The sequence below is a fragment of the Haemaphysalis longicornis genome, unplaced genomic scaffold, assembly GCF_048455015.1.
Source record: "Haemaphysalis longicornis isolate Haplotype H1 unplaced genomic scaffold, Haemaphysalis longicornis Haplotype H1 scaffold_9, whole genome shotgun sequence".
Classification (NCBI taxonomy): Eukaryota; Metazoa; Arthropoda; class Arachnida; order Ixodida; family Ixodidae; genus Haemaphysalis; species Haemaphysalis longicornis.
Window position 1 is genome coordinate 118612430 of NW_027526460.1, and position 27364 is coordinate 118639793.

Sequence of the window (27364 nt, forward strand, 5' to 3'; positions counted from 1 at the left end):
CTTCAGCTGTCCGTTACCGTGAAGCTATAATATCCCTTAGGTAGTCCGAGATCGGTTCCATGAGATAAAGTATACAATGTGCCACTAAAAGGATTGTAATTACCATAATTAAGGCGACCACCTTCGTCGACAGGTCGGAAGTAAGCAAACAGCAGTGTGAGTGGGAAGGGGGGGGGGAATAAAAAGAAAAAAATATGTTGTTCACTCGGGGTGGGTTGTCCAGAATAGGAACGCTTACCAAGAAAACTATTCTCAGGATATCAAAAGAAATATTTTTTGTATATAAATGCAGGAAAACAATATCGGGTAGAATATATACAAGTATAAAGAAACTGCGAGGAAATGAGATGTGGTGGGAAAAAGTAACAAAACAGCTGTAGAAATAAACAACGTGATAAAAGGAAGCAAAGAGGGAAAGAGACCCGTGAAAAATACCTAAGAAATAAAAACACGGGGTCGTTAATACAAGGCAGCCAGAAGAAAGTCAGTGAGCAAAGTACACGCGCAGGTTTGAAAGGGAAGCCCGGCAGGATAACCTACTAGCTAGCAGGGGATGTGACCACATTTTCAAATAATTAAGCGGACCGCACAGCAAGGATCCGCGCGACACTCCGCAGCCGGAATAATATTCGGATACGTCGGCGTTGTCTTCATTAAACCAAGAAACCTTTAAGAAGCTAAATAAAAAGCTCCAAAATTTTAATCGTCATCTCTTGCGTTTTATTGAAGCCCTGGTGTAATTTTTTGCTCATCAGCGCTTAGCAGTCCAATTCAAGCCTTACAAATGCACTGACAGTTTCCCCGAAATTCCAGCACAACTTTTTTCATCTTCAGCCGACGTTTATCGCGCCAACGGGTATCGTTCCTAGTTGTGGATTTTGAACCTTCCACGGTGCTTCATACCACCCAATTCGCGTTGATACGAAATTAAAGCCAGTTCAATGACTGTAAAAACTGCTGAAACAGCGGAGATGTCTTGGGCACCATGGTGGTCCCCTCCCGCAGAAGCAACGGTCGCTCATAACGCCCCTTGCCGTGGTATGCACGTACAGCCGGTAAAACGCTTGTCTATAACAGCGATTTCAACTTCAACCCGCTACATCCGAAAACTGCCGAAACATACTCGTTCCAAACATGTCGGAGGCAAAAGCGAAGGGCTAAGACTTCAGAATTCCGCAGTAGTTTTATTCAAATCCCGCTCCGGCGGGGCAGGATAGGGCTGAGAGTACGAACGCTGTGTTATAGACAAGCCTTTTACCGGCTGTACTCGAAGCTCGCACACAGATGTCTGGTAGCTTAACGGTGCATATATACGGATGTGGACCTGCGTCGCGTGCACAGATCGCGCATGGACAACCGCCGAGGTGGCGGCGCCATCTGTCGGCCCTGCGGAGCACCTTCGCCTGCTGTCACTGGCGTGATCGCCGGACATTGCGAGGCCCTAAATAAGCTCTGCTGTAAAAAATGTCTCAGGCAAACACTCTGTCCCTTTCACGTGACATCCAGCGGGAAAACAGACGAAAATACTACTCCCAGTATACTCTGCCCGTTACTTAAAACAATGGCTCATTTCATTGGGAATCCATGTTGATATGCCTTTTTAGAATATTCTTTCTGTGTCAACCGGGACCGACAGCCATTAATGTTTACCAAATGGTGCGGTCTAGCTGAAGTAATAGTAGAAAAATGCTTAAGCAACTCCCTGTCCTATCTGGGTTCCGGAGCGTACCGGGCCTACACTGAAGTTGTGGCTTGCGATTTTCTTTACCGGTCTTAGGACTCTTGCTTAGACTTCCTTGTATTTTAAAGTCAAATGGGCTGACTTTTTACTCAGTTCCAAATTGACATAAATAGATTATTGTGGTGAGGTTTCGTGAAAATTACTATAGGTGGCAATCAGTGCGCACAGTTGCCACTAACGGCGTTAACGGTATCTAGTTCCCGGCAACACGGGATATATGGACATACGCGAGCCGCATGTGCAGTATTAATAACCCAAGAACCTAAGCTACCTTGGGAAGTACAGCTTCGAAGGTTAGGAAACGTCTTCAGAACTCAACAACTCCTGCTTCAAACACCAGTGACGTTTAGCGCAAGTTGCGCTACCGCGCTCTACGCAGACCTGGAAAGAAAACTCACTGCTGTCTGTCTCAGCATCATTTGCGAACATCTGACAGACACTTCTAACGGACATTGTGGTTATTGACCAACAATAACTAGGCACAACAGTCCCACAACCGCCGTAATTGTGACATGAGAATTCAATTGATACTCAGGCATTGTGACTATAGATATTGGAGCGAGCCTATCTGGTAGCAAAAAAATAGCGGTGGCTTCGCTAAGCTCTCTATGTGCAAAGCGAAAGCTTGTCTAAGCCTGATTAAGTATTGCTTTCACTTCGTTAACCTTCGAATTAGTTGTAATTATTGTACACTTTGTCCAAAGCCTGCCGTTTTTATGGTTGTGGCCCCGCTTCTTATGTTTTCCGAGCCGAGCGGCACGATGGCATATCCGTGGGACGGTCAGACCCCCCTTGCTCACGACGACTCAAAGCCTCCAGCTTCGGCGCAACAGTCACAGAAAACGGTCCGGCCTCGCTCTCATTCATGGCCGAGCTCACATGCACACGGCGAGTCACGTGGTCAGGCGTGAACCAGCTGCGGAGAGCGCGTGCGCCAAACCGGCAGCGGCGACGGCAGCGGTGAACGCGGCCGTCGGCCGAGCTCGGCCCGGTGCGTCATGGGATGCATTGCCAAGGATACGACGCAGCTGCGGACAAATGAAGGTCAAATTGATCGCGACGGCGAAACTGCTCGCCGAGATTACTGAAGCTTTGCTTTAAAAGTATGAGATGCGCCCTTAAGTTCTCGCTATCACAAGATGTTGTCGCATGCTGTATCGGCGGACAGCTTATATGAATGGAAATTTCCCGATGTAAAAGTATTGCAAAACCACACCGTATTCGAACATGAACACGCAGTGTTTTTAATGATTGAAAGAAACTTGCTTCCTTTTCAGTGTTATTCTTCCAGCGAATGCTGCCGCCCCTACCAATGCATAGAAGTTGCGGATTCAAAGACGATCTGTTTCGAATAACCACGGAAGGAGCCTGGAACGAAGATCTGGTTCATTGAAAATTGTATTAATTTGAGACGGGGACGACGTCGAAGTTGTAAAAGACAACATAATAAAGAAGTGCAGCTTGCTGGGCCAGTTGGTGCATATATGACGGATAGGAAAACAAGCGAAAAAAAGGACGCAAACAAAAGGAGAGACGAGACAACACAAGCGCTGTGTTGTCTCGCTTCTCTTTGTGTTTGCGTACTTTTTTCGGTAGTTTTTCCATCCTGCAACATAAAAAATGAAGTAAGCTCACACTACGCGTAAAACATTAATGTAGCGAAGCTGATACGCAACCTTCACAACCGTCACGACGGCTGAAGTCCACTTTTAGAGCCTTTGGCAAGTTCTTTTTTTTGCTAAAGCCACTGTGCGAAGGTCGTGCACGGTGCGTGGCGCCGGGAACGCCAGGATGGCTGATCACGGCGAGGCGTGCGGTCACGGGCGCTCTCGGTTTTCTGTCTACGCCGGACGTATCTGTGCCGGCCTAAACAGCTCTGTTGTGAAATCAAATTACAGAGCTTCAAAAAAAAATGGAGGCATCTCCACTCCGTGGATGATGGCGAGGGTGCGGAATACGGGGACTCGACATGACATCCAAGTTGCGCCCTGAGTGACATCCGATTTGCGCCCCGACCGTTATTCGATTTCAGCCGTGAGTTGCACCTTGATTATTCCCTAAATGAAACTGCAACTCACAGCTGAAATCGAATTTCGCTTGGTTTTCGCTTGATGGTGGTGTGCGCACGGATGGACGTGGAAGGACATTGGGAGGTCCTAAGGTACTTCGCACCGTTACAGGCGAAGGAGTAAGCCGTTTGACTCACAGGTACTAACTCACGCTCGTAGCCCAATGGGTAAAACGACTGACACTAAGGGCGTATTCTAAGTCCCTCCTCCACTCCATTTGCTTCTTCCACTCGGCTGAGGAGAGGATTCCACAAGGCTAATGCATGGGCAAATCGATTTCAAGGATCCCCTCCACTGGAGGGTCGGGTAAAGGAAGGACTCAGAATACCAGAGTAACTCTGTCTGGTCTACCAGACACAGGCTCAAATCCTGCCGGTGCTTGTGTGATTTTCTTTCTGCGATTGTAAATGCGGTGCGCACGAACGCGAACGGACATTGTGCGGTCCTAAGGTGCTCCGCACCTAAAAGCACGCGCTACCAGGGATTCGAACTTGCGAACTGCCAAACAAAGCACCTTATGTTGTGGACCAGCTGGCCTTAAGCCAGTGCTGTCAGGAGCGGTAATATAGAGTATATATTCTATGGCCTGTTCACAATTTTATTTGGCATTCCAAGCCGGTTACATGACGATTTCTTGAATGTCCGTCGTGCAGTAAGCGTACCCTCAATTCCCACACCTATCTCTAGCGACTGATACCTTAAGCACAGCAGGGATCGTAAATGTGTGGCCGTGCTTCTGACCGCTGTGTTAGTTCGCCCAGAGCAAAAAGGGCTTTACTCACCTTGTTTTTTACGCTGTACAATGAACATTTCAATTAATCTTAAATCCTTAGTGCCTATATTAACTTTACTGGCCGTTCTCTTGCCTTTTGTCGGCCTGGCATTTTTTACTAGAGTACAATTCGGCAAAGCGTCGCATTTGCGCATCTGTGGAGCTACTTAGAGTTGGATCTACTTGGAAAGTGGCGAATTCTTCTAGGCACGAACGTGTCGTAGCTTTGTTTCAACTGATCAAACGAATTGAGACGACCCGCTGGCGCACGGCCGACTAAATGCTGGGCCCACAGACTCTGACGGAGGGTCGGCGAACCGTACAGTAGCGCAGTCAAGCCAAGTGATTTTGATTTAGAGTATTATGAAACGTTATACGAAATTTGCGAGGAGGATGCAAAGTTGTGGACAGCACTTTCAAATAGATTTCCTTACTAAATAAAGTCGCGTAAACGCAGCGACAGTGGTCGAAACTTGGCCTAGAGAATGCAGACTGCAGTTTGGGCAAGTAATCCCGCAATGTTCACACATCACATACCGAAGATACCGAAGCCACACTTCGGCTATCAGGCGCGGCGTAGTGGAGGGCTCGGGATTGATTTTGACCACCTGGGGATATTTGACATACGCCGAAATCTCGACGAACCGGCTTTTCCATTTTCCGATCTCATCAGAACAGCAGACAATGCGAAACCGCGTCTCTAGGCCGAAACCGCGTCTCTAGGCTCAGCAGCACAACGCGTTAGCGTTGGAGTCACCACGACATGTAGGTGTCGAAGTTTAGCGAGAAGGAGAGAGAGAGAGAAATAACTTTATTCACATAAAGGGTTAGGGCGCGGTGGGCACGAACCGGAGGGTTGCGACGACTTCAGCCGCTCGAGTCACGAGCTCCATCTGGAGCTGGGGGTCCGAGCGGCCCAACGCCTCCATCCACTGGTCAGGAGAATTGATTGGAGGGAATGGGTCCTCATCACAAGCCCACATTTCGTGTTGGACCGTGGCTTTTTCACCGCAGCGGGGGCAGAGCGGGGATGGATAGAGGGAGGGGTGGACATGATGGAGGACGGCTCTGCACGGTAGAGATTCCGTTTGGAGTTGACGCCAGAGGCGTTCCTCCTCCAGAGTGAGGGATGAGTGAGCGGGTGGAAGGTTGCGGCGGGAGAGGCGGTAATGCTGTGTGACCTCTCGGAATGTGAGGAGACTGTCCCTGGTCGATCTGGCTCCGTGGAGGGAAGAGTCCACATCGTACGCATGGGAGGCAAGTGCTCGGGCTGCCGTGTGGGCCGTCTCTATCCCTCCAATGCCCGTGTGAGCCGGGAACCATTGGAGTTCAACCGCGTCGGATGGTGAATTTAGACCGAGAATGTTGTGTGCCGGGGCAGGAATGAGCCCTTTGGCAAAGTTTTGGACGGCCGTTTTCGAATCCGAAAATACAATTTCAGGGGTGGGCCTTTGGGTTATTGCTAGTGCGATTGCCGCCTCTTCCGCGACATGCGAGAAGCAAAAACGTAGTGTGAAACAGCGAACTTTAGTATCGCGTTTGCTACGTTCGCGTACGTGCGACTCTAAAGTTTAGCGGCCCGCTAGTTACACACCACGAAGCGAGTTTTAGTACAGCGTTCCGTCAGTTTAGTTTTGCGTCGTAGTACGCTAACACTTACAGCACCACCTGTTGAATGCGTTGCCAACTCGCCTATCGGCCATCAACCAGACATGTGTCTAAGTGGTTTCACGACTATCCAAACTAGTGCTAACAAACGCCTTGACGTTAGTACTAAATAGATGCATGCATGACATGATACAAATGTCATTTTATCTAAGTACGTACCGTAGTGGAAGCATCGAAGCCCCGTAGCACCTCTTTTTCGTCATTTCTCACAACGCCTTCAACCAAATGAGCCGGTTTGACGCATACATTTTATTCAACTTCAAGCAACCAAAAATGCGTTTCGAACAACCACATCGTTACAGCATTCGTTTTGAGGCCAAAGTGCGAAATTAACAAGCCCACTTCCGTCGCAAAGGTATCACTCGTTTCTTGCGATTTACGGGAAAAAAAACGTCAATTCGCTCCGGGGCAAGCCGAGCAGATTTTCATCGCGCGCACTGTATTCGTACCCAGTGCGGGGTTGAATCATCGCGTGTGAAAAGTATTTCCGAACACATGCGCACACGCACATGCAAACACACGCACTCAGGGCTTCGGACTCCGGCCTGGCTGCAAATCTTCGCAAAAACCACGCGATGTATTTAAAGATGAGCAGAGGAACAGAGAACTTGTTTCGCCAGAGGCAAATTGTTGGCCACAGGAGAGCGGAACAGTGGATACAGTGAACCAGAATATTCTAGTTCACTACACCGCGGAGCGCCGTCGCGCCATTTGCCGCCATGGTGTAAACGAAGAGAGATACTGAAGCCGACTATCGTACGCACGCCATTTCGCTGAAATAGCGTCGGTTCGTCTTACGCCGGCTCAACGCAAAATCCGCTTAGCGCACGGCGCATTCGCAGTGCGAACGCCGCAATGAAACATCGTAGGCTAACTCTTTGCGTTCGGCTGCGTACGCTCCATTTACTAAGCGGTTACTTTTGGCAGGCGTTATTTTGCTCACGCACGATGTGAAACTACTCTTATCGAAAGGTGTCTGTCATGATACCGGATTGCGACTCGCAACGAAGTCTTTTCACCGTCAGCCGACCCAATACCGCCCATGTAAAACGTTATACTAAACTAGGTTGGCTAAGTCTAAGTCTGTGTTCTACGTCTGCGTTCAGGTTGCGACGGTTATAAATGCCGCCGTGTGTGTGTGGGGGGGGGGGGGGGAGAAGAAATTTAATTGAAAACTGTGATGAGGGGGGGGGTCTATTGAGTCAAACTAGTTGAGAGCCATTCATTCTAAAAACTGCGTTAAAACACAGCCATATAAAAAACGCACTCAATAATCGCTAGTCAACATTGGCCTGTACCCCGGCCTTCTTTTTCACATCTGCTTTTGGTGCAGTAAAATGCAGTAACACGTATGGTTTAATATCCCTTCAGATTTATTTTAAAAGTGTCTCTGGTGTGAACTCGTGAGTCGTTTCTAGAAAGGCTTTTTAGCCTTCCTAGCAACGCTTCACGAGTTTCTAGCAATGCTTCACGCTTCACCAGTCCACACACTGACGTACGTGCCTCCTGAGTTTAATTATTCTAGTGCCGTAATCTAGGTCTCCCGAATACAGTTTGTTCGGGAGCTCAGATCATAGTTGCACATCATGCCCCCGTCTTGTTGCTTGTTTGTTCATAGCTGATCTATAAAAGCACCCAAAGTTGTATAGATTTCTAGTCGTGACCATGTTACAGTTTTCTATAGTGAATGCGGCCTTCCTCTTGTATCTTCAACGTCGTTGTAGCATTTCATACATCTTCGAGCTGCTATAACCGCATCTTAGATATCTGATAGTCATACAAAAGCGAAAAGACAGCTTGATGAGTCGAACCAACAAAAGCACCGGCTACTAACAGGAAAGCATTTTTCGTATTTTATTCTGTGGTTACGGCAAAGAACAAAAACACACATTACAGCGACGAACCAAAAAAGAAACGTTACGAAAGCCACAGTAAGGTAAGCAATTGGCTCCTCTTTTTTCCCTTTACTGACAGTGCGATTGCATACAAAAACCATCTTTATTAAAAATCGCAAATGAATGAAAACTTTACATGGCCTTGGTCTTGAAGATGTGCTTCAGAAGCGTGGCGCCTCTTGAAATCTTCCCTATATCAAGAATATCGGCGCTCGCGCAGTTACATTTTCCCCACTAGTGTGTTTTCAAATAAGCTTTTTCGTCACGCAAGACGTAAGGTTCTGGAAGCACTTTCATTGCCTCTTTCAAGAAAACACGATATGCCATAGTACTTACACCGTATCAGGCTAAGGGTAAGTACCTACAGCACAGGTCCTACTTGAGTTCATTGGCACGTATTTTTTTGTCCAGTTGTCATACTACGAAACACATTTTAATCATTTAGGCACTCGTAATTCCGTAATTGATGAGGTCATTTTAAAACTAACCCATAGTTGCAAGCTAAAATCATTCAGAGAATCACTCCGGAAGTACTTTGCTCAAGACTAACCACTCTTATTGATGTGCAGTTATTAACAAGTCATTGCATCACAGCCAGCGCGAACACGCATCGTGTCTGTGGACAAACATCCTTAAAACATCCCTTCCTAAAAGTCTTTCAAGCTGTAGTTACAAACTAAAAATATTAAAATAAGCACCACGAAAAAACTAGTTACTGACTAGCTGTTCTTACAGATGTCCTGGAATATAAAAATCGTTACATGATAACACCCACTCAAATGTACGCCCCCCATTACAAAACGGGACATCCGTAAGCTTATCTAAGACCCACTTGGCACTTGGCGCCTAAAACTGCTTCAAGAACCACTCTGGCAGGACTTCGTATTCTCCTGGCTCTGGCAAGAGCTTGCAAGTGACTTCTCGCTTTTGAGGTTCGTATGTGAAGAGGTAAACCACCCTGAAAATAAAACAGCAAATGTTGTCACTGCACAAAATAGTTCGAATAAACATTGCGTGGTAGAAGTGATGTACAAACAAAAACATTATCAGTTGTGAAAGGTGAACAACTTCTTTTCACTAACTTTCTACGAACCACTCCACAGCTGTTACACAACCTGGAGCCCTATCTTGAAAACCTCCAGGGAAGTCTGTCAACAGAACAGTGGTTTTTAACAAACAAATGAGGCCAATGTTGAATATACAAGTGCACCGCCTCACTGTGCCTTCTGATCACGTATATGCTCCTTTGTTAGCCATGTTTCCGCTTCTGTTGATTTTTCTTAACAGTAGCTGACATCAGCACTTCTAATACACCTCTCGGCCTATCCATCCGACGAATTTCACCTCTCTCTCTCTCTCTCTCTCTCTCTCTCTCTCTCTCTCTCTCTCTCTCTCTCTCTCTCTCTCTCTCTCTCTCTCTCTCTCTCATAAATAAATAAATAAATAAATATATATATATATATATATATATATTTATATATATATATATACTTTGATTGCGAGAAGGGCTGTCTTTGGTTGCCGTAGCAAATAGTAAAAAATGGGTATAGCTTCTAACAAAACTGTTTATTGGTCGACGTTTCGACCTTTCGATCGGACGTCTTGAGAAAGATCGGCATCCGATCGAAACGTCGACCAATAAACAGTTTTGTTAGAAGCTATACCCATTTTTTACTATATATATATAAATATATATATATATATATATATATATATATATATATATATATATATATATAAGTAAAGAGTCGGATACACAGCAAGACAATAACAAACAATGTTTACTTACGTAGCGGCAACGGGACTTGCCTTCATCAGAGTAAAGTCATGTAACTTTACTCTGATGAAGGCAAGTCCCGTTGCCGCTACGTAAGTAAACATTGTTTGTTATTGTTCTTGCTGTGTATCCGACTCTTTACTTATACTATTTCTGCGCGCTTTGTGAGTTTATCTTTTTCTAGATTTATATATATATATATATATATATATATATATATATATATATATATATATATATATATATATATATATATATATATATATATATATATATATATATATATCTTTCTCTCTCCACCACTCTCTCTATCTCTCCTAACCGTGCCGAAACTTTAATTAGCAGTGATACTCCTACCACCAGATACGACCACAAGCTGAACAAAACAAACTACTTGGCAGTCGTGGAGAATAGTGGATCGCACGCTACGCGTCATTTGTCACCTCTGTCCCATTCCGGTTCGTGCAAGAATTATTTGGGAGTATTTGTCTTGCTTCATTATGCTTTATGTAGGACTCTCAACTACTATTTAGTTTGCATGTCTGTTCCGGTGCAGTGTAGGTCTGGCTGTATCAACAAAGTAAAACTCTAAAAATACGTGTTTAGTTGAAAAAGATCAATACTTACGAAATTAAGCACATTTTGGCCCGGACTTTGTAGCGCAAGTTCGGAATACAAAGTTGCAACATATAAACCCTCTTTCAGAGCTGGGATGGCTTAAAAATTGATTCAGTTGGGCTCGAGAATCACGCCCTACTCCAGAACTCGAGCGTTACACCAGCTTGCTTTCTGTTCTTTTTCTTTCGCAGAGGAGATGTCTCTAAGACTATCAGACTCTAAGACTCTAAGACTATGACGTGAAACATCGGTAATTTTTCGCTCAACAGCAAATGCATCCACATTGTGAGCCGTTGCTCATGCTCTCAGCTACAGCTAAACCTTGGACTGCTGACCTTACGCTATTTAGTTCACGCATATAAAATACCACCTGGCCCCCAAACGCTCAATAAAAAAATCCCAGGTCATCTCCACTACTGTGAAACCTGGGGAGGGGCGCATAATGCACTCTATAAGTGTATTCAAAGAAGTACGTCTGTCTTGTCACACGGTGCGCGCTGAATGGGCGCCGAAGAAGCGCCAGTGGGAGTAGCAATCGTGTTCTTGCTGAGGCGATGGCGCCCTCTCTTGTTGTTTTTTTTTTTGTTTTTATTGCGGAAGTTTGCTATTCAGCATAAGGGGCAATCAAATATACAGATACACCCCGGATTCCCAAAGGAATCGGAGCAGGGGGCCATGATGTGGTCCTTGTATCCACGCCATGAAGTCTGGCGGACGTCCGGGGCGCGGGGCGCAGGTGGCGATGTGCACAGCGCGTAGGCTTCGCAGAGCAGGGCAACTCCACACCAGGTGCTTTGCTGTAGCCTGGTCAACTGCAGCGGGGCAAAAGGGGCAGGTGGAGCTGAACGGGGCATGGTCTTGAGGAGGCCAGGACCTCGTCACAGCTGGCGTGAGGGCGACTCCCAGGCGAAGCCGTCTGAGCAGGACCTCATCTTGGCGAGACAACCCGCCAGGGAGATCTGTACCGCGCGGGGGTATGAGAACGCGCGCGATGCACCGTAGACGTTCTTTTGCACTGTCAAGGCGAACACCGCTTGACGAAGGTGCAAGAGGAGCTGGATATTCCACACGCACGGGGTGTGTTCCGGCATCTGCAGCCTGCATTGCGGGGTGCCTATTCAGTTGGCGCCATGACACGCGCACACGACATGGATAAGTGTCCATTATGTCCTAGATTTCTAGCAGAAGTTCGTTGGACGTGCGAGTTTTACGAAGCTCTCGAACAGCTGCCGACGAATCAGTGTAAATTGTACACTGTGGTGAAGCGTGGTTGATCACCAACGATGTGTGTAGCAGAACATCCCGCACTGCAAGGAGCACTGCCTGCGTTGATGGCCACTTCTCGTTGTTATGTAAGTGCAGGTCACTGGATCGGGAGCCACAGTCGGGCAGAGTAGAGCCGTATGAAGTAAGGTATCGGAAGCACTGGCGTCGACAAACATCAGCGTAGACGAAGGGCTACCAATGTCCATAGAAGGCGGAATCGGAGCACCAACTGTCCGGGGATGAATACGGACAACAGGTAGTGTATCCGTTAATTGGTGGAACTTCCATGGGGGCCGTATATTGGTGTTTGATGGTGGTGGGGCTGGTGAACCGGTCATGTACGCTGCAAGAGCGGCGGAATCAGGGTCAAGGGCTTGTTTTTGGAGGCGGGCTTTTCCACGCTGATGCACTAGCTCATCAAACGTGTTGAGCTGCGCTTCCTGTTGCAGAATAAGGACGGCGGTGAGGGCTGGAAGACCAGTTATAGCTCGTATAGCCGAATTGTTTATTGATTCCAGTAATGCCCAGTCTGACTTTGTAAGAAAGTGGAATTGCGCTTGATAAACTATGCGAGGCTGAAGAATGGCTCGGACAAGCATGCGGGCAAAGTGGAGGCCGCACCGCCGGTTTTAAATGCAGGGCATTTCTTAGCCTCGCCTGTTCCTGCTTCGGACGGTGTCAACAGTTTCGCGTCCGCAGCAGGTGTGCCTCTCCTTCCCTCCTCTCTCTCAACAGCAGCTGGCGCGCGCATGCGTCGTAGTCAGCCCGTTCGCTCCGTCGCGGTCTCGGCCTAACAGGTGCGTGACAGCAGCGCGGTGGGGTGTGGAAGGGCGCGCGCTGCTTGCGCATGCGCGCTCTCCCCCCCGTACTGCTCTCCCTCTACTGCGCGCGCTGCAAATATAGCGGCTAGCGGCCGCTCGTGTTTCAGTCACTGCGTTGCTCCTTCCTTCCTTGGTTGACGCTCGTGCCCACGTTTACTCGTGTCTGCTACTCCAGCATCACGGAAGAAGCGATGGAAGCAACACTGCCTTCAATCAGTACTGAGGCCCCAATGCTCTGCATTTACTCGTGTTCCCCTCGCGGGAAGGCGCGGGAATTTTTTTGAGACATGCGACGGAACAGATGCAGCGATTGTGAAGCTTGATGCTTTGCAGAGCGAATCCAAGGTTTTGCAGAACCGGTGGCCCTAATATCCAAGCCCAACACCCGCAGGGTAGATGCTGTTGGTATACGCGTGCCTTGAACCGAAAGACGAATCGGGGAGGTTGCCAACCGCCGACGGCCCCATGCGTTGGCCACGGTGAGAAGGGCTGTTTTGTTAGGCGAAAGCGTGAGGCCAAGATACCTGCACCAAGAATTGGTTTCATCTAGAGCTTGTTGCAGGCGGACACTTTGGACGTGAAGGTCCTGGTGAACAGACCATACCGTGATGTCGTCTGCATAGATGATACTATAGATGTGTGGAACAGCACCAAGTCGCCAGGCAAGAGATATCATGGCCATGTTAAAAAGCAAGGGGGCCAAGACAGATCCCTGAGGCACACCACGGCGGGGCTGGAAGGAACCTATGGGAGATCCATTGAGACGTATGGTGAAGGTGCGGTTTCGTAGGTAGAAGGAAATGAAATCACATAGGCGGGATGGCAAGTGAAGGAGATGAAGTACCGCAATGACGGCGGCGTGGCCAAGGTGGTCGTACGCTTTTTGAACGTCCATGCTCAGCACAGAGCGAACAGGGTGGTATCGGCCGCCAATAAGGATAATCTCGTAGAGGTGTCCCAGACAATCCTCTGCACCAAGGTGGGGACGAAATCCAATTTGTCATGGGTGGTATAGATGGTGCTCGTCGAGCCACCACTGAAGGCGTGTGGCAATCACCCATTCCAACAGCTTCCAAATGGTCGCCGTAAGAGCTATTGGTCGGAGGTTGCGGATGTCTGTACTCGGTTTACCGGGTTTCAGGATAGTGATAACATCCGCTTGAAGCCAGGCCGGGGGGATTGTACACGTGAGCCAAACCCGGTTGTACGCCTCGAAGAATCCCTCCAGAGAAGAATGGTCGAGGTTCTTGAAAGATTCAAATGTTACTCCGTCGGGGCCAGGAGCTTTGCGGAGTGCCGCCGTGTCAATGGCCGCGGTTAGTTCCGCAATTGTAAATGGTGGGAGTATGCCCTCGGTTGCTGCTTCCGATGGCGGCGTATCAGCACCGGACGGAAGAGTGAATGGAGGGGGCATGATGGCTGGGTCCAAGTCGAAATCGGGGTATAAAGTATGGGCCAGCGTATCTGCCAATTGCAAAGAAGTCTGGTTGGACGTGAGGAACGCTGACGCAGCAGGATCTGGGGATCGTGGTGATCGCTACAAAGAATGAAAAATGCGCCATATGGAGCGTAGTCCAGACTGAGGCCCTAACGAAGCGCACATGTCAAGCCAGCGCTGGCGGGACAGCCGGCGTTCATGGCGACGAGCGGCAGCTGTGAGCTGTTTCTGGCGGATTTGGCAAGTCGGAGAGTTGGGATTGCGACAAGCAAACACTTGTGCCTGGCGGCACTGCGCCCACAGCTGAAGGAGGCGCAAATCAGGGTTAGGGGGGCTCTCGTCAACCCAGTTTACACTTGTAGAGTCTTCAAGAGCCCTTTGTATGGATGATAAAGGGTCCTCTTTGAATGCTGGTAACTGCCTAATCGACTTCCGAAACTCGTCCCACTTGATAATATGGCATTTACGACGTAGGCGACGAGAGGGCGAAGGTGAAATATCGAGGTAAATGGGATGATGGTCGCTACCCCAGCAGTCTGGCTCCCGCCGCCAAGTAACGGCCGTGGAACCAAGCCACTAAGCTAGGTCTAGGGAATGTGGAAGCATACGAGTAGACGTGGAGCGGCGAGTTGACTGGGTCGTGTCATTAAGTAGAGTGAAGCGAGCATTCTCCATCATCTTGAGGAGATCTGAACCTCGCGCACTCGCCATGTTATAGCCCCAGGCTGGGTGCGGAGCATTAAAGTCACCGGCGATGAGGATGAGATAACCGGAATGTTGTGCTCGTATATGCGAAATCCACCCAAACCGAGCCCGCGGGGCATGACCACTGCGAGGACGCACATAGCAGGATACGAGGATCACTGCACAGTGACTTAGTTGAACTTTCACCGCAACAGTTTCTTGCCACGGGGAGCACCAGCTTTGAAGGTCAATGGCTTGCTGGGGAAGGCGCGTGAGTACATATACCACCGCTTTACCCCGTGGCGTTGGTGGGGCGTTACGGTGGTCAATGATTGTTGGAGACGCATGGCCGGTAAAAAAGGGGATACGGGGTAGGCCATTCACTTCCTGAAGTAGGAGCGCCCATGCACGAAGTGAGCCTAGGCGAAGGCGTTCCTTAAGTTCACCAACTTTTAAGTGCGAATGCACTTCTTAAGTGAGCCTGAAGCGTCCGCCGCCGTCCGCATAGCAACAGCTGCGGGTGCGCGCGCTCCTCGTCTTCCTTGGCAACGGGGGGAGATGGGCGCGCGCTGCCTGGCCGCTGACATGGCACATACCCACGTGGGGGATTGGCCAGGAATCTCCTCGTCTTCCTTGGCAACGGGGGAAGATGGGCGCGCGCTGCCTGGCCGCTGACATGGCACATGCCCACGTGGGGGATTGGCCGGGAATCTCCTCGTCTTCCTTGGCAACGGGGGGAGATGGGCGCGCGCTGCGTGGCCGCTGACATGGCACATACCCACGTGGGGGATTGGCCAGGAATCGGGCGTGAGAAGGGCTAATGCATCCGCTTAAAGGAGTACTGACACGAAATTTCAAAGCTGAGATCCGCTATAGCAATCAAGTACAACGACAACACAAATAGGTGTCTGTGAATAAATGCATCTTTCTTTCTTTGTAGTTGTGTGTGTGTGTGTGATCTCTCTTTCGCGAACATTACCGAACCGCGCAAATTCAACTCGTGCATTCGCACTTTCACATTCTTCCCCTCGGGGAAATGCGGGGAATTTTTTGGGGGCAGGCTCTAACAGTTCCATTGTAGGATAACGTCCTTGCGTGTAGTTGCAGGTACGGCAGGTGCATAATTTAGCGAAGGCATGCTGCAAGAGTCGTGGTTAATATGTGCAGCTGCTGCACCACGTAGTTAAGAATGGAGCGAGCGTCCGATGCTTAAGAGATCGAGGCTGCTGCTGGTAATGATGCCGGAGGAGGTGGAGGCAAGGGAGAAGTTGACAGAGGAGGTATAGCTTCACACGAGCTCACTTTTGCAGCAGCACGCTTTAAGCGTCTCTGTACCAGCAACTGGGCACGACGAGCGGTCAAATTCTCAAGCTCCGTTTGTAGTGCCTGGAGGCGAAGATCTACCTCTTCTAGGGCCGGGGAATTCCGGTCGGCCTCTTGAAGGCGCGATCGCTGACCAGGTCGACGCAGTCGCACCACCTGGCTGTATGAAACCGAATTCATAGGTGGTGTGGCAGAGACCTGTTCTGGTAAGTGATCTGCAATATCGTCGTCGTCATTAGAAGCTAGGAGTTCCTACCGGTTTGAAAGCGGGAGCCGTTGATCAACCTGGGGCCTCGGGGAGCTCTTCACACGCGCACATGGCTTGGCATTAAGCTTCGTCGGACACTTCCTGTCTGTGATATCGTGATCATTAGACTTGCACAGCCCACAACGAAATTTAGGGGCATTTTCATTTCCAGCAGTCGCGTTCGGAGTCGCCGAGGTTTGAGCAGGAGGTGGATTTGGGCAAGAGGTGCGCATGTGACCCTGTTGCAAGCATTGGTAACAAAATACTGGCCTCGTCTTGTAAGGCCGAGGGCGAAGGATGCATCCATTGTACATGAGTCGCACCGGTGGTTCCGGAGGACCAAGAACACTCAGGAGGCATGTACGATGACTGCCAAGGTACCGGGCTAGGAGCACTTGGTGCGTCTCGCATCGGATGGTGTCCCGGAGCACGTCGGAGGGCTCACCGGCATCGACGCCCCAGACAACATAACGGCGGACATGAGTACCCCCTAGGAGGTAAGCTTGTACCGGCAGGTGAACTCCGGGGGAGACGGGTATATAAGTGAGGCTGTAAAGCTTGTGAACTGCCTCTAATGACGCTACCCACTCAGAAATTGAGTTGGTATCTCGGTGGAAAGTGTAGCCATTATGACTTTGAGTATGCAGACATGCTGATAGCGTCTGTAGGAGAGCTTTCGTCGTGATTTAGCGGATGTTGAAATTCTGCTTCGGTTTGATGGCTACCTTGAAGGAAGCTGGTCGAGCATCTTTAGTGCTTGGTTGGAGGAAAGTGGGATTCAAACGGCAGGGCACCTTACCGTCAGAGTGAATACGGTTGCCTGCTGGAAGGTCCATCGGGGCATTAGCGTCCTCAGACTGGCTCGGCACTAAGGTTGAAGACTCGGTGCAAAAGCGTTTGTAGGGGGGTTCAGCAGACTTGTCAGTGACTCTACTGGGTTCTTGCGGCACAGGAGGGTCGCTGCTAGCATCCATTGAGCAGCTCTCGTCGCCCTGGGGTATCAGAGGCATCGATGTTTGAAGAGCGACGTTGGACACCACTTGAGACGCCGGCTCCATTTGCTTAAGCAGCTGGTCTTGAAGTAGCGCCTGCTTGCGGGACCCAAGAAGGCCTTGCGCGGAACGGCACCCACCGCCCGAACAGGAGGTTAGGCCTAGCCGCTGCTTAGAGGCGATGCGGTCGTGATTCTTGCTTTCGGGGACATTCCCGGGGCAGGTAGTAGCCCTTGACGGCGCCAGGAACTGGAGGTTATCGCTGGCACTACGAAAAATAGCTGGGAACGTGGGAACTGCGATAAATCGCGTCGAAACACGGAGCCGATGAAAGACACGTCGGAACGGCGGGACTGCTTCGTTGCTACTCCCCTCTCTTGTGTTGACCCGGATTTAAGCAATTTGCATGCCCCATCTGCCCCAGTTTGGGGTAGTGGCAGGGGTAAGAACGCTTTTTACGTAAGTATGGAACTCGCCCACGCCTCGCCCTGGGGCCTGACCTCGGTTTTTAACGGGGCACCGGCACCAGGTAAGTATGACTTTTTTTGCTTCGACCGACCGACAACCCTGCCCGACCCGTCGAGATCCGAGGTGCGGAGGGGGGGGGGGGGTCACCAGATCTCGGGCTGTAACCCAAATTACAAAATATAACCCGTCTACAAACGCTTCTGCTCGTGCTTGACGATTCCTGAAGCGGACAGGGAGCGTTCCGCGCATTTTTAAATCACGTTAGTTTATTTTGAACCGGTTTTATTTGGTATACACTTTACTTTTAGTACGCATTGCGGTCTAGCACAAGGCGTTGGAAAAGGACTGTCCCGGTGTGTTAGTACCGTGACTACATGTGACGACTACGACATGAGACGCCAACAGCCCGAGTCCCTAAACATTAACTGAAAATTGACTTCCACGAGTCATAGGTATGATCTGACACTTTGAACAGTACCATTTCCCCACAGAAACTGACTATATCAAGCACTCACCTGGAATTATCCCTGCCAAGGTTTGACTCGACGAAGGAAAGAAACTGGTTGCAGAAATTCAATCCATCGGCACGGCACCAGAGTCCTTCCTAAAATTGGGAAGCGGGATTGATTGTCCTTTGTGAAATTTGTTTGATAATTTCACTTAGTCTTCCAAAACGTGACAACACGTGAAGTAATAACATTCACTCGGATAAAACAAAGAGCTACTGGATACCTCGTCGTTAATCAAGGCATAAAAAACACACTGCTCACGCCTGTGCGTGCTGCTCTCTTCAAGCAGACAAAAACCAACGAACATTGCTGGATTCCTTCAGTGAAGAGTAATATTATATAAAAATAAATTTACCGTAATTAATTGTCGGAGCGAAGAAAAAATATATTAATAGCGAAAGTGCGGCTGTTTATCTGTACTCAAGAAACGTGCTTATCGTTTGTTCTCTGACATTTTTGGCTTTGTTTCGGCAGCATCAACTGTCCCGAAAAACATTCCTTTAGAAATTCTAAACTGCATGCGTTCGTATTTTTGTTCTCCTTAGGTCAAAATCTTGAGATCATAAATTGCTCTCCATCTTCATTTAGGTCGGTATATGTTCTTTTATTGTCTCTATGGCTACTTTTTCTGCGTAACGGAACAATTTTAAGGCCCCAACCATCCATATGCTAGCGGATAACTCAGAGAAGCTGTTTCGGTTTAATTGTTTTGAACACAACCATAACACAAAAGGTCTAAGGACACTCCGTGCATTTCTTAGGCCTTCTAGGACTCCCTAAGCACTTCTTATGGTTTGTAAGGGCTAAAGCAGAAATGTCCAGTTCGAGGTCTGCGAAGCCTTGCTTCCGCCTCGTGTTGTCAGAAAAAAGGGAACACTTGCGCCTAAGCGCAAGCGTTTCGCAAGTGTTTGGGTTAATTCCTTGCTAACTCGTAGTACGGAAGCTCAGTCTTCTCACTCCAAACAACTTCGCCCACAATAGCACACAGAACTTTCAGGAAGAAAGCGCAGCGCAATGGCGGTATACGCTTAGACACAATCTGCAACTCCGGTGCGAATATGCAAACGAGAAAAGCAAGGTAACCACGGAGGAGGAGGAGGACAAACATTTTATTGAGCCTTTAAAGGCCTCTTAGGGGGGCGTGTTGACCGGCGTACCGGTGACCGTAGCAGCCCTCGCCGTGACCACCCGTTGGGTTGACAGGTCGGAGCTGCGGAAGCGCCCAGCACAGCACACATACGGTTGCGTGCTTTCAGCTCTACCTGGTAGACAACACTTTGAGAAGAGGAATGACGGCGCCACTTCTGATGTTAATAAATGTACCGAAATTACTCTGGAGTTGACCAACGACTGCGCGAAAGCATTGCACTTTCCCCTTTTTGTCTGTTTTGAGGTGCGACCACCCTGATAATTACGGTGCTCAAGGCCATCCCGATACTAGGATACAAACGCGACGAAAAGTAATTCTTCCCTCTATTGAAGGCGTTTACGGAGGTCGTTGACGGTACTGGCGGACATTATAAAGTCGTCGTGCTATAAAATACAACTTGGTGCAGAATTACCTCGTGCAAGTTTTAGATCAAGCATTGTTTCAAAGTTACCAATAAGTTACGTCCTCTAAATTTGAGTTTTTCGGGGCGACTTCTAAATACCGCCGGCTGAACTCGACACAAAAGAACGCTCTTGGAGTAAAAGAGTGGATCAAACGGCGCTACTGGCTTTAACGGCTGAGTCTGGTAACGTGCGTTCGATATCAGCTGGTTAACAGAAAAGATTTGCGGTATCAGTCAAAAAACAATTTTTTTTATCTGAGAGGTACCTGACTGTAAAATCTGCATATATTGCATAACATGCCAGTCCTCCATCTCTAAAATTATTATTATTTAAAGTCACCGTTATATGATGGGTGATACGAAATCAACATATTCGCTGGTCAGCCATGGAGTGAGTTGACGAATGTGCGGCTCAGCCTTTTTGCAAGGCCGACGAAGAGCGAGAGGGATCATCTGAGGACGGGCGCTAGTATCCCAGATAAGACTCCATGGCCAAGACTGAATCGAAGTGGAATACTATTATCAATGCAAAATCCTTTAACAAAGCAATGTTAAGGACGCAGGATAGCCTGTAGTCCATTGCACCTGCTGCCTGCACCAAAGTGGATGCTACATTGTTGTCAACCACCTACGCATAGAGAATGCCTAACTCACAGTGACATTCTACGGTGGCCCGCTGAAAAATAGCAGATAGGCATTAGGACCTTGGGAGGACACTTCCTTCGCCCATCTAGGCGGTTAGAACGTCCCAACGTGTATTTCCGCTTTTCTTCAACAGGCCACCGCAGAAAGTCACTGTGAGTTAGACGAGCTCAGTGTGTACATGGTCGGCAGCAATGAAGCAGGCAGCCTATAAAACAAAGAATAGTATAAGAATGAAGCGAGACATGAAAACCAAATATTTTCGACAAAACCAGTAACTGACCTTTTCGCACTCTTCCGGTATTGTGTCCACGTTAAACTCTTTCAGGTACCGCACAACTCCGTTGTGGTCTCGGAAGCCACAGATCACACGCCTTAACCCCATCAGGTATGATTGGGACCACCAGTTCCAAAGCTTGTACCTGGAAGATGTCGGGGAAGGAGGTATTGTGTAATGACAGCTACTGCGATATTTTTGCAACACCTAGCACTCTCCTTTGCCGTTCATCGCAAATGACGGAATAAACAGTGTTTCCTCTCGGTTTCGCTATCGGCAACTTTGGGAAGTTACCATTGCGAGAATTTATGCCGGCGTCATCATTTTAGTAACAATGATAGACGTCGTGGTATGAAGTAACAGCTCTTTAATATCTTGTCAAAGGTCAAAAAGGAGAACCGTGGCTCCACATGAATCGACGGCTGACATCATCGTCATCATCATCATCATCATCACCACCTCCAGCACCCACAGCAGGGCAAAGGCTTTTCCCTTGGATCTCAAATTACACCGGTGCTGTGCTAACTGTCATAAATTAACCCCAGAAAGTTCCTGATGTCATCGGCCCCTCGAACTTTCTTCCGCCCCTTGCCCCGCTTGCCTTCTCTAGAGATCCACTCTGTTACTCTTAATGACGAACAGTTACCTTGTCTTCGCATTACATATCCTGCCCACAGCCATTTCTTTCTAAGTTCTACTAGTATGTCCTCAACACGCGTTTGTTCCCTGACCCACTGCGCTCTCTTCTTGTCCCTTAATGTTACACCTACCTTCTTCCGTTCCATTGCTTGCTACGTCGTCGTCAATTTAGGTTGAACCCTCTTAGTGAGCCTCCAAGTTTCTGCCCCGTAGGTGAGTACCGGTAAGATGCAGCTGTCATACACTTTCTTCTTCAACGACAATGGTAGGCTGCTATTCATTATCTGAGAATGTCTCCTGTATGCACTCCACCCCATTCTGATACTTCTAATTATCTCTGCCTCATGTTTGGGATCCGGGGTCAACTTCCACTACCTCGCCCCTATTCCAAACTGCTGTGCTGTCCCGAGGTTATTGATCATTACTTTGGTTTTCTGCATATGAATATTCAGGCCCACGGTTCTACTCTGTTCGTCCAGTGCGGAAAGCATGCTTTGCAATTCGTCCCCCGAGTTACTTAGCAAGGCAATGTCATCAGCAAATATGAGGTTGCTGAGGTATTCTCTATTAACCCTTACTCCCACCTGTTCTTAATCCAACGTTCTGAATACTTCTTGTAAACATGCTGTGAAGAACATTGGAGAGATTGTGTCTCCTTGCCTGACGTCCTTCCTTGAAGGTATTTCACTGCTCTCCTTATGGAGGGTGATGGTAGCTGTGGACCCATTGCAGATATATTCTAGTATTCTTACGTAATGCTTTCTACACCCTGGTTCCGCAATCCCTGAATGACTGCTGAGGTTTCGACCGATTGAAGTTCTTTCTCATAATCTATGAAGGCTATAATATGGGTTCAATATGCCCCGCGCACTTCTCTATTACCTGATTGATCGTGTGAATATGGTCTATTGTTGAAGAGCCTTTACGAAACCGTGCTTGTTCATTAGGTTCACTGAAATCTAAGGTTGCAGAAATTCTGTTGGCGACTACCTTGGTAAGTACCTTGTCACTGACAGTAAGCTGATCGGCCTGAAATTTTTCAAGTCCTTCACGTCACCTTCCTTATGGACCAGGATGATGTTGGTGTTCTTCCAAGATTGCGGTACGCTTCCGGTCATTAAGCATTCCATGTACAGGTTTGCCTGCTTTACTAGTATAATTTGCCCGCCACCTTTCAAGAGGTCTGCTTTTATGTGATCTTCAGCAGGTGCTTTGCCCCCTTACATTTCTTTCAAAGCCTTCCTGCCTTACGTTACTGGTGAAACGTCTATCTCGTCTGTACTACTTTCTCGTTCGGTATTATCCTGGATGCTCCCGCTACTGTACATATCTCTATAGAACTCCTCGGCTACTACAACTATTTTATCCCTAGTTGCGATGACATTGCTTTGCGTGTCTTTAAGAGCATACATCTGATTTTTCCCCGTGCCAAGACGCCTTTTCACTGCTTGCAGGCTACCTCCGTTCTTTACGGCATGCTCGATCCTGTCCATATTATACTTCCGTATGTCAGCTGTCTTGCGCTTAATGATTAACTTCGAAAGCTCCGCTAGTTCTATTCTGTCATCTGGGGTGGAGATTGTCATGCTTTGCCGTTTTGTAATCATATCTTTCGTCTCCTGGGAAAGTATAAGACTGTCTTACAGATAACCGCCGCCAGCGCTCAAGATAAATTTCACGTAAATCGATGTCACCTCTACGCTTTGCGCAAAAAAGCTTCGCTGGTCATCCAGCTTCACCGACTGCAATGGCTTTAGGCATTTATATTGATTTTGTATGCACCAAAGTTGCGCAGTTACTCCTTGCTTTATCTCTACAAGTTCATTGTTTCCGTGTTTGATGTACGCGTGTGATTCTATTTCTACGATTCAGTTCATTTTGAATCTGCACTGTTCCCTGCCTGCCACAACCCATTCGATATTTTTGTATGGCTTATTTGCTGCCTTTTTTAACGCCACTTTTTAAGCACTCTAGCAACAGGGTCCCGCGCGGAGCGTTTTATAGCTACAGCACCTCCTTCTGAGTTATTATTTCTACACAACCTCTGAAACAGGTCAAAAGTAAATTTCAACTCCAATTTAACTTGGAGGAACCTTGTGATTCTCAGTGCAGCCCGTTTACCTGCGGAAATTCTTCTCTTGCCGCTCCTCCTTAGGTATGATTCTCGTCTTCAGTTCCACATACTTCGCCATCGACCGCTCATCCCGAACCGCATTGTCTATGGCGTCCACCTCTCCGCAGATGATGATGTTGTGCTTCCCCAGCCGGCTTCGGGCCACGGCCTGGAGGGACTCACGCTCCACGACTGGAGCGCCAGTAGCGGCCGGCATCCCCGGCTTCTCTGCGGTAGGCCTTGTATGTAACAACAGAAGCGCCACTTCTTTGTTCAGCACGCGGGAAAACGAAGAGCTGTTTTCGCGCAGCGACCAGATTGCGCCTGCGCAGTGAAACGCTCTCCGCAATGACAGACCTCGCGGAACATTTATAAAGAGATCTCCGCAATATTAATTTATTATGGCCAGTAATGACTCCTGGCCTTTATACGAAAAGGAATGCGCAGGCCTTGAGCCCCTGTCACTGCGACAACATCACACGCATTGTTCCATGCTCAGGCAAGAGCTAGATGGTGGTGTTTCCTGGCTCAAAGACTGTCAGTCTACTTTAGGTGTCTGTCTCACCTGTAAAATTCTACCTGTTGAAAATTAGATAAGAGTTAAGTTGTGTAAACTCATTAGAATATGCTATTCAAAGATGGTTTATAAAAATTTTAGTTCGTCCTGTTTCATCTACTCAGAGTAGGTCTGGGGCCTCCTGGACAATTCTGATACGTCGAACCCCTTTGTGGTGAAATCCACTTATTTTTTAAGCTGAAAACTCTGTTTCTCCAGGCACAAACCCCTAAAAGGTTCGTAGCCTCAATATGACTTTCAAGGTCAGCCAAGGTCAAATCAGCGCCTTGTGCGGTTGCGCAGTGAAAGCGTCTATTCGCTCGTCCATTCCAAGGGGCGCGGTGCGGAAAGGGACGTAGGAGAAGGAGTAAAGGACTGTACCATCAGAAAATGGCACAAGGAGGCACTCGCTGCACCCAAGTTCACATCGCACTGGCGCCTATAGACCGTCGAATAAGCCGAGCACCCTCCGTGTGTTGTCTTGCAGTGTCATTGTGAGCGTGTACCCCGTCCTCTCGCCGAAACAACCGAGCTGTCGCTGGCCAAGTTTGGTTAGACCGTGTTCAACCACGCGAGATGCTGCTGTTTTTTTTGCGGGGGGCGGGTGCGGTCACTGGTGGGCTTCAGTCCCCCCGTTTCCAAAAACGAAGAAGTTTACACCCCCCCCCCCCCCACCCCACAATCCTGGCACGATTAGACAAGTCATGACTCCAAAGCTAAAAAAATGGCGGAGTTGTTCAAAGTGGGAGGCTCCCAACAAGTCAGTCATTTTTTCACAAATCACGTTCCCTTTTCTTGGTAATCATTATTTGTTCCCAATTAACGTTGTTTCTTGCCTTGCTATAAACTTCTTGCAGACACATTACTATCATTGGAGTCTTCATGTGCCAATAAGAGTGGGCAAATCATTTTCTTCGCATCATTTTGTTCACACTGCCGATTGTACCAGGCGTGGAGGCGATTGCAAATGCATATCAAGTGCTATGTATAAAGGCAAATCAATCTTTTCTTATCAACAAATAATAGCCTTCACTATTAAATTATGTAGGGTGTTTGAAGTAAGTAACAAGCTAATATATAATTACACCTCCTAGACAGACGGGGTCCATCGAACGGTTAACGCAAAATACATTATTGAGAATCTTGGTATGGCTCAAACTTTCACTTTAACTGTTTTCTACATCTATGGCTTTTGAATGGCGCTTTCATTATATAAGCCCAATAAACCTGGCAATACGTGGGTGACAATTAACAGCCCAAAAATTAAAGCTTTGCAAGAACGATGAGGTCCTTTGGTCACATCTGCATATCGGGAGATACGAAAATATACTAATATTAATAGTATTCTTAATATTATTCATCAGCAGCAGGGATTACCTTTAGCCCCCATACCTTGGGAACACTTCCGAATCTTCTGGGCAATAGCACACGCGCCATGTTACACGGCACAAATACCAAAAGTGCACAACGTAGTGCTTCTTGAGTCAATATCTAAGGATTCGGGTTTCTAACATCAAATATTACTACTGAATTTGTTTTAAAGAAATGACCTAATTTTCGGTACAATAAATATACAATCTGGCATCATGCGTCCAAAAATACTTACAACAGGACTTTTCCAGTGCAGGTCTCTTTAATTCCTGGAATAAACATGGCCGTAATACTAACCTCACCGCGGTATCAAAACAGAGCCTGCCATTGGGGTGCAGTGACTTCACGCAATTGCTTGAACCGACATTATGTTATCGTAATTGCTAAATTATTTATTAACATGTAGATCACGCCATAGACGGCTTTTCAAGTGTTCCTTCAGCGACATATTCTGCTACGTTCTATAATCAGGGTAAAAACGAAGCTATCATTTTTTCCACCCAACTAACTACATCTTTTAACCAACCTAACAGAGCCTGTTTAAACCACTGTGAACGAGCGGTGGCCTTTGAGATCCACACGATTACGTTTTGTCGCGTGTTCACGTAGACAGAAATCTGGCGAAGTAGTTGCGTGCCGTCATGGGAACACTTATGAGTGCTTTCTTTAGTTAATATGCCTTATGGCTTGGATTCTTTCGGTTTGCTATGGGGAATCAGCTCTTCACCAAGCAATCTTCAATGCGCGGTTTCATTGCCGAGTTTTAGTGCCACAACCAACCGCAATTTTTTACAACCTTCTAATTGAAATCGGCTAATTGCCATTAAATGAGCTATTCATCAAGTTCCTTTGAAAGCAACTTCAACATTCCCATTTAAATTACCTGTGTATGGCGTGGTTTTATAAGAAATTATTTATTTCGTAATCACCACTTAAATAAATGGCTGAAGTGTTATCTAGTCTTTTTTTAATAATTGTTAGTGGCTCAGGTTTCGGGCATTTTCTTTCGCGTGGCGCAAAAGCCTTGCGGCAAAACCAACTTTTTCGTGAGTTCATAGCAGGAAACGGTTGTAGTGTTGTTTCATCAAAAATTGCTCAAAGCAAATACGTGACAATTTGTCGCCGAGGCGATTTTATCACTATGTCGAGGTGTATACATTTGCCATAATTAGCTTGTTTACAGCGAAGTTCTACCTGCTGCAGATTTCCTGTATGCTGTCAGTACATGTGCATCTACAGGAGAAGTGTGGTTACAGGAAACGGCTGAAACTCATGTCTTATCAAATCTTTGCGAGCAAACAAAATATGACATTTGGCTGCTAACAAGACAGCGATACCATTAAGGCAAGTATCAGTTATTTTTTCTATAATGACTTTCCTTACTGTGAAGTTTCGAATGTTGTAAAAACCCAGTCGCTGTCAGTTCATAGGCTTCTGCGGGAGCAAAACGGACATCCCTTTATCTGTCAGCTAAAGTAAAAGTTCAGCTTTTCCGAGTTTCATGAAGTAATCGCAAAGCCATAGTCACTACCGTTACCAAATAACGAGGAAAATGAGTACGTGTACAGTCGGTAAAACGCTTGTCTATAACAGTGATTTCAACTTCAACTAGTTACATCTGAAAACTGCAAAACATAATCTTTAAAAATATACTGAAGACAAAAGGGGTCGACATACATATGGGACATCTTGAAGGTAGCGCACTTAAACACAGACACTAGCGAAACGACAAACCACAGCGCTGACTCACAACTAATTTTTTATTAGAACAGACACACACTTAAATACTACAACCTAAACCCATGTGACCAGACATCATACATACGTCACCATCCAGCGTATCATTTCCAAAACATGACAGGCATGAAACAGACTGTGTGGATGAAGGCGCGTGTTATATTTACGTTACAGAGAGATTTAAAAAT

The 27364-nt window shown here is 47.6% G+C and overlaps 2 protein-coding genes across 7 annotated transcripts in view; one reads left to right on the forward strand and one right to left on the reverse strand.

Annotated features, from left to right (window-relative positions):
* LOC144152487 (uncharacterized) overlaps nucleotides 1-3207 on the forward strand; it is a 38597-nt gene extending 35390 nt beyond the window's left edge. The window contains exon 6 of the mRNA XM_077683765.1: nucleotides 3019-3207. Within this exon, the coding sequence (XP_077539891.1) occupies nucleotides 3019-3096 (78 nt within the window). The 3' untranslated portion in view covers nucleotides 3097-3207. The remainder of the gene's footprint in view (nucleotides 1-3018) is intronic.
* Nucleotides 3208-8092: 4885 nt separating this feature from the next.
* Nucleotides 8093-27364, reverse strand: part of LOC144152486 (decapping and exoribonuclease protein-like) — a 54386-nt gene continuing 35114 nt past the window's right edge. For all 6 annotated transcript variants that reach the window (XM_077683759.1, XM_077683761.1, XM_077683762.1 and 3 more), the window contains 4 exons: nucleotides 23521-23740; nucleotides 20767-20905; nucleotides 18295-18383; nucleotides 8093-9103 (listed from right to left, as the gene is read on the reverse strand). In XM_077683759.1, coding sequence (XP_077539885.1) covers nucleotides 8992-9103; nucleotides 18295-18383; nucleotides 20767-20905; nucleotides 23521-23740 — 560 coding nt within the window. In that variant the 3' untranslated portion in view covers nucleotides 8093-8991. The remainder of the gene's footprint in view (nucleotides 9104-18294; nucleotides 18384-20766; nucleotides 20906-23520; nucleotides 23741-27364) is intronic.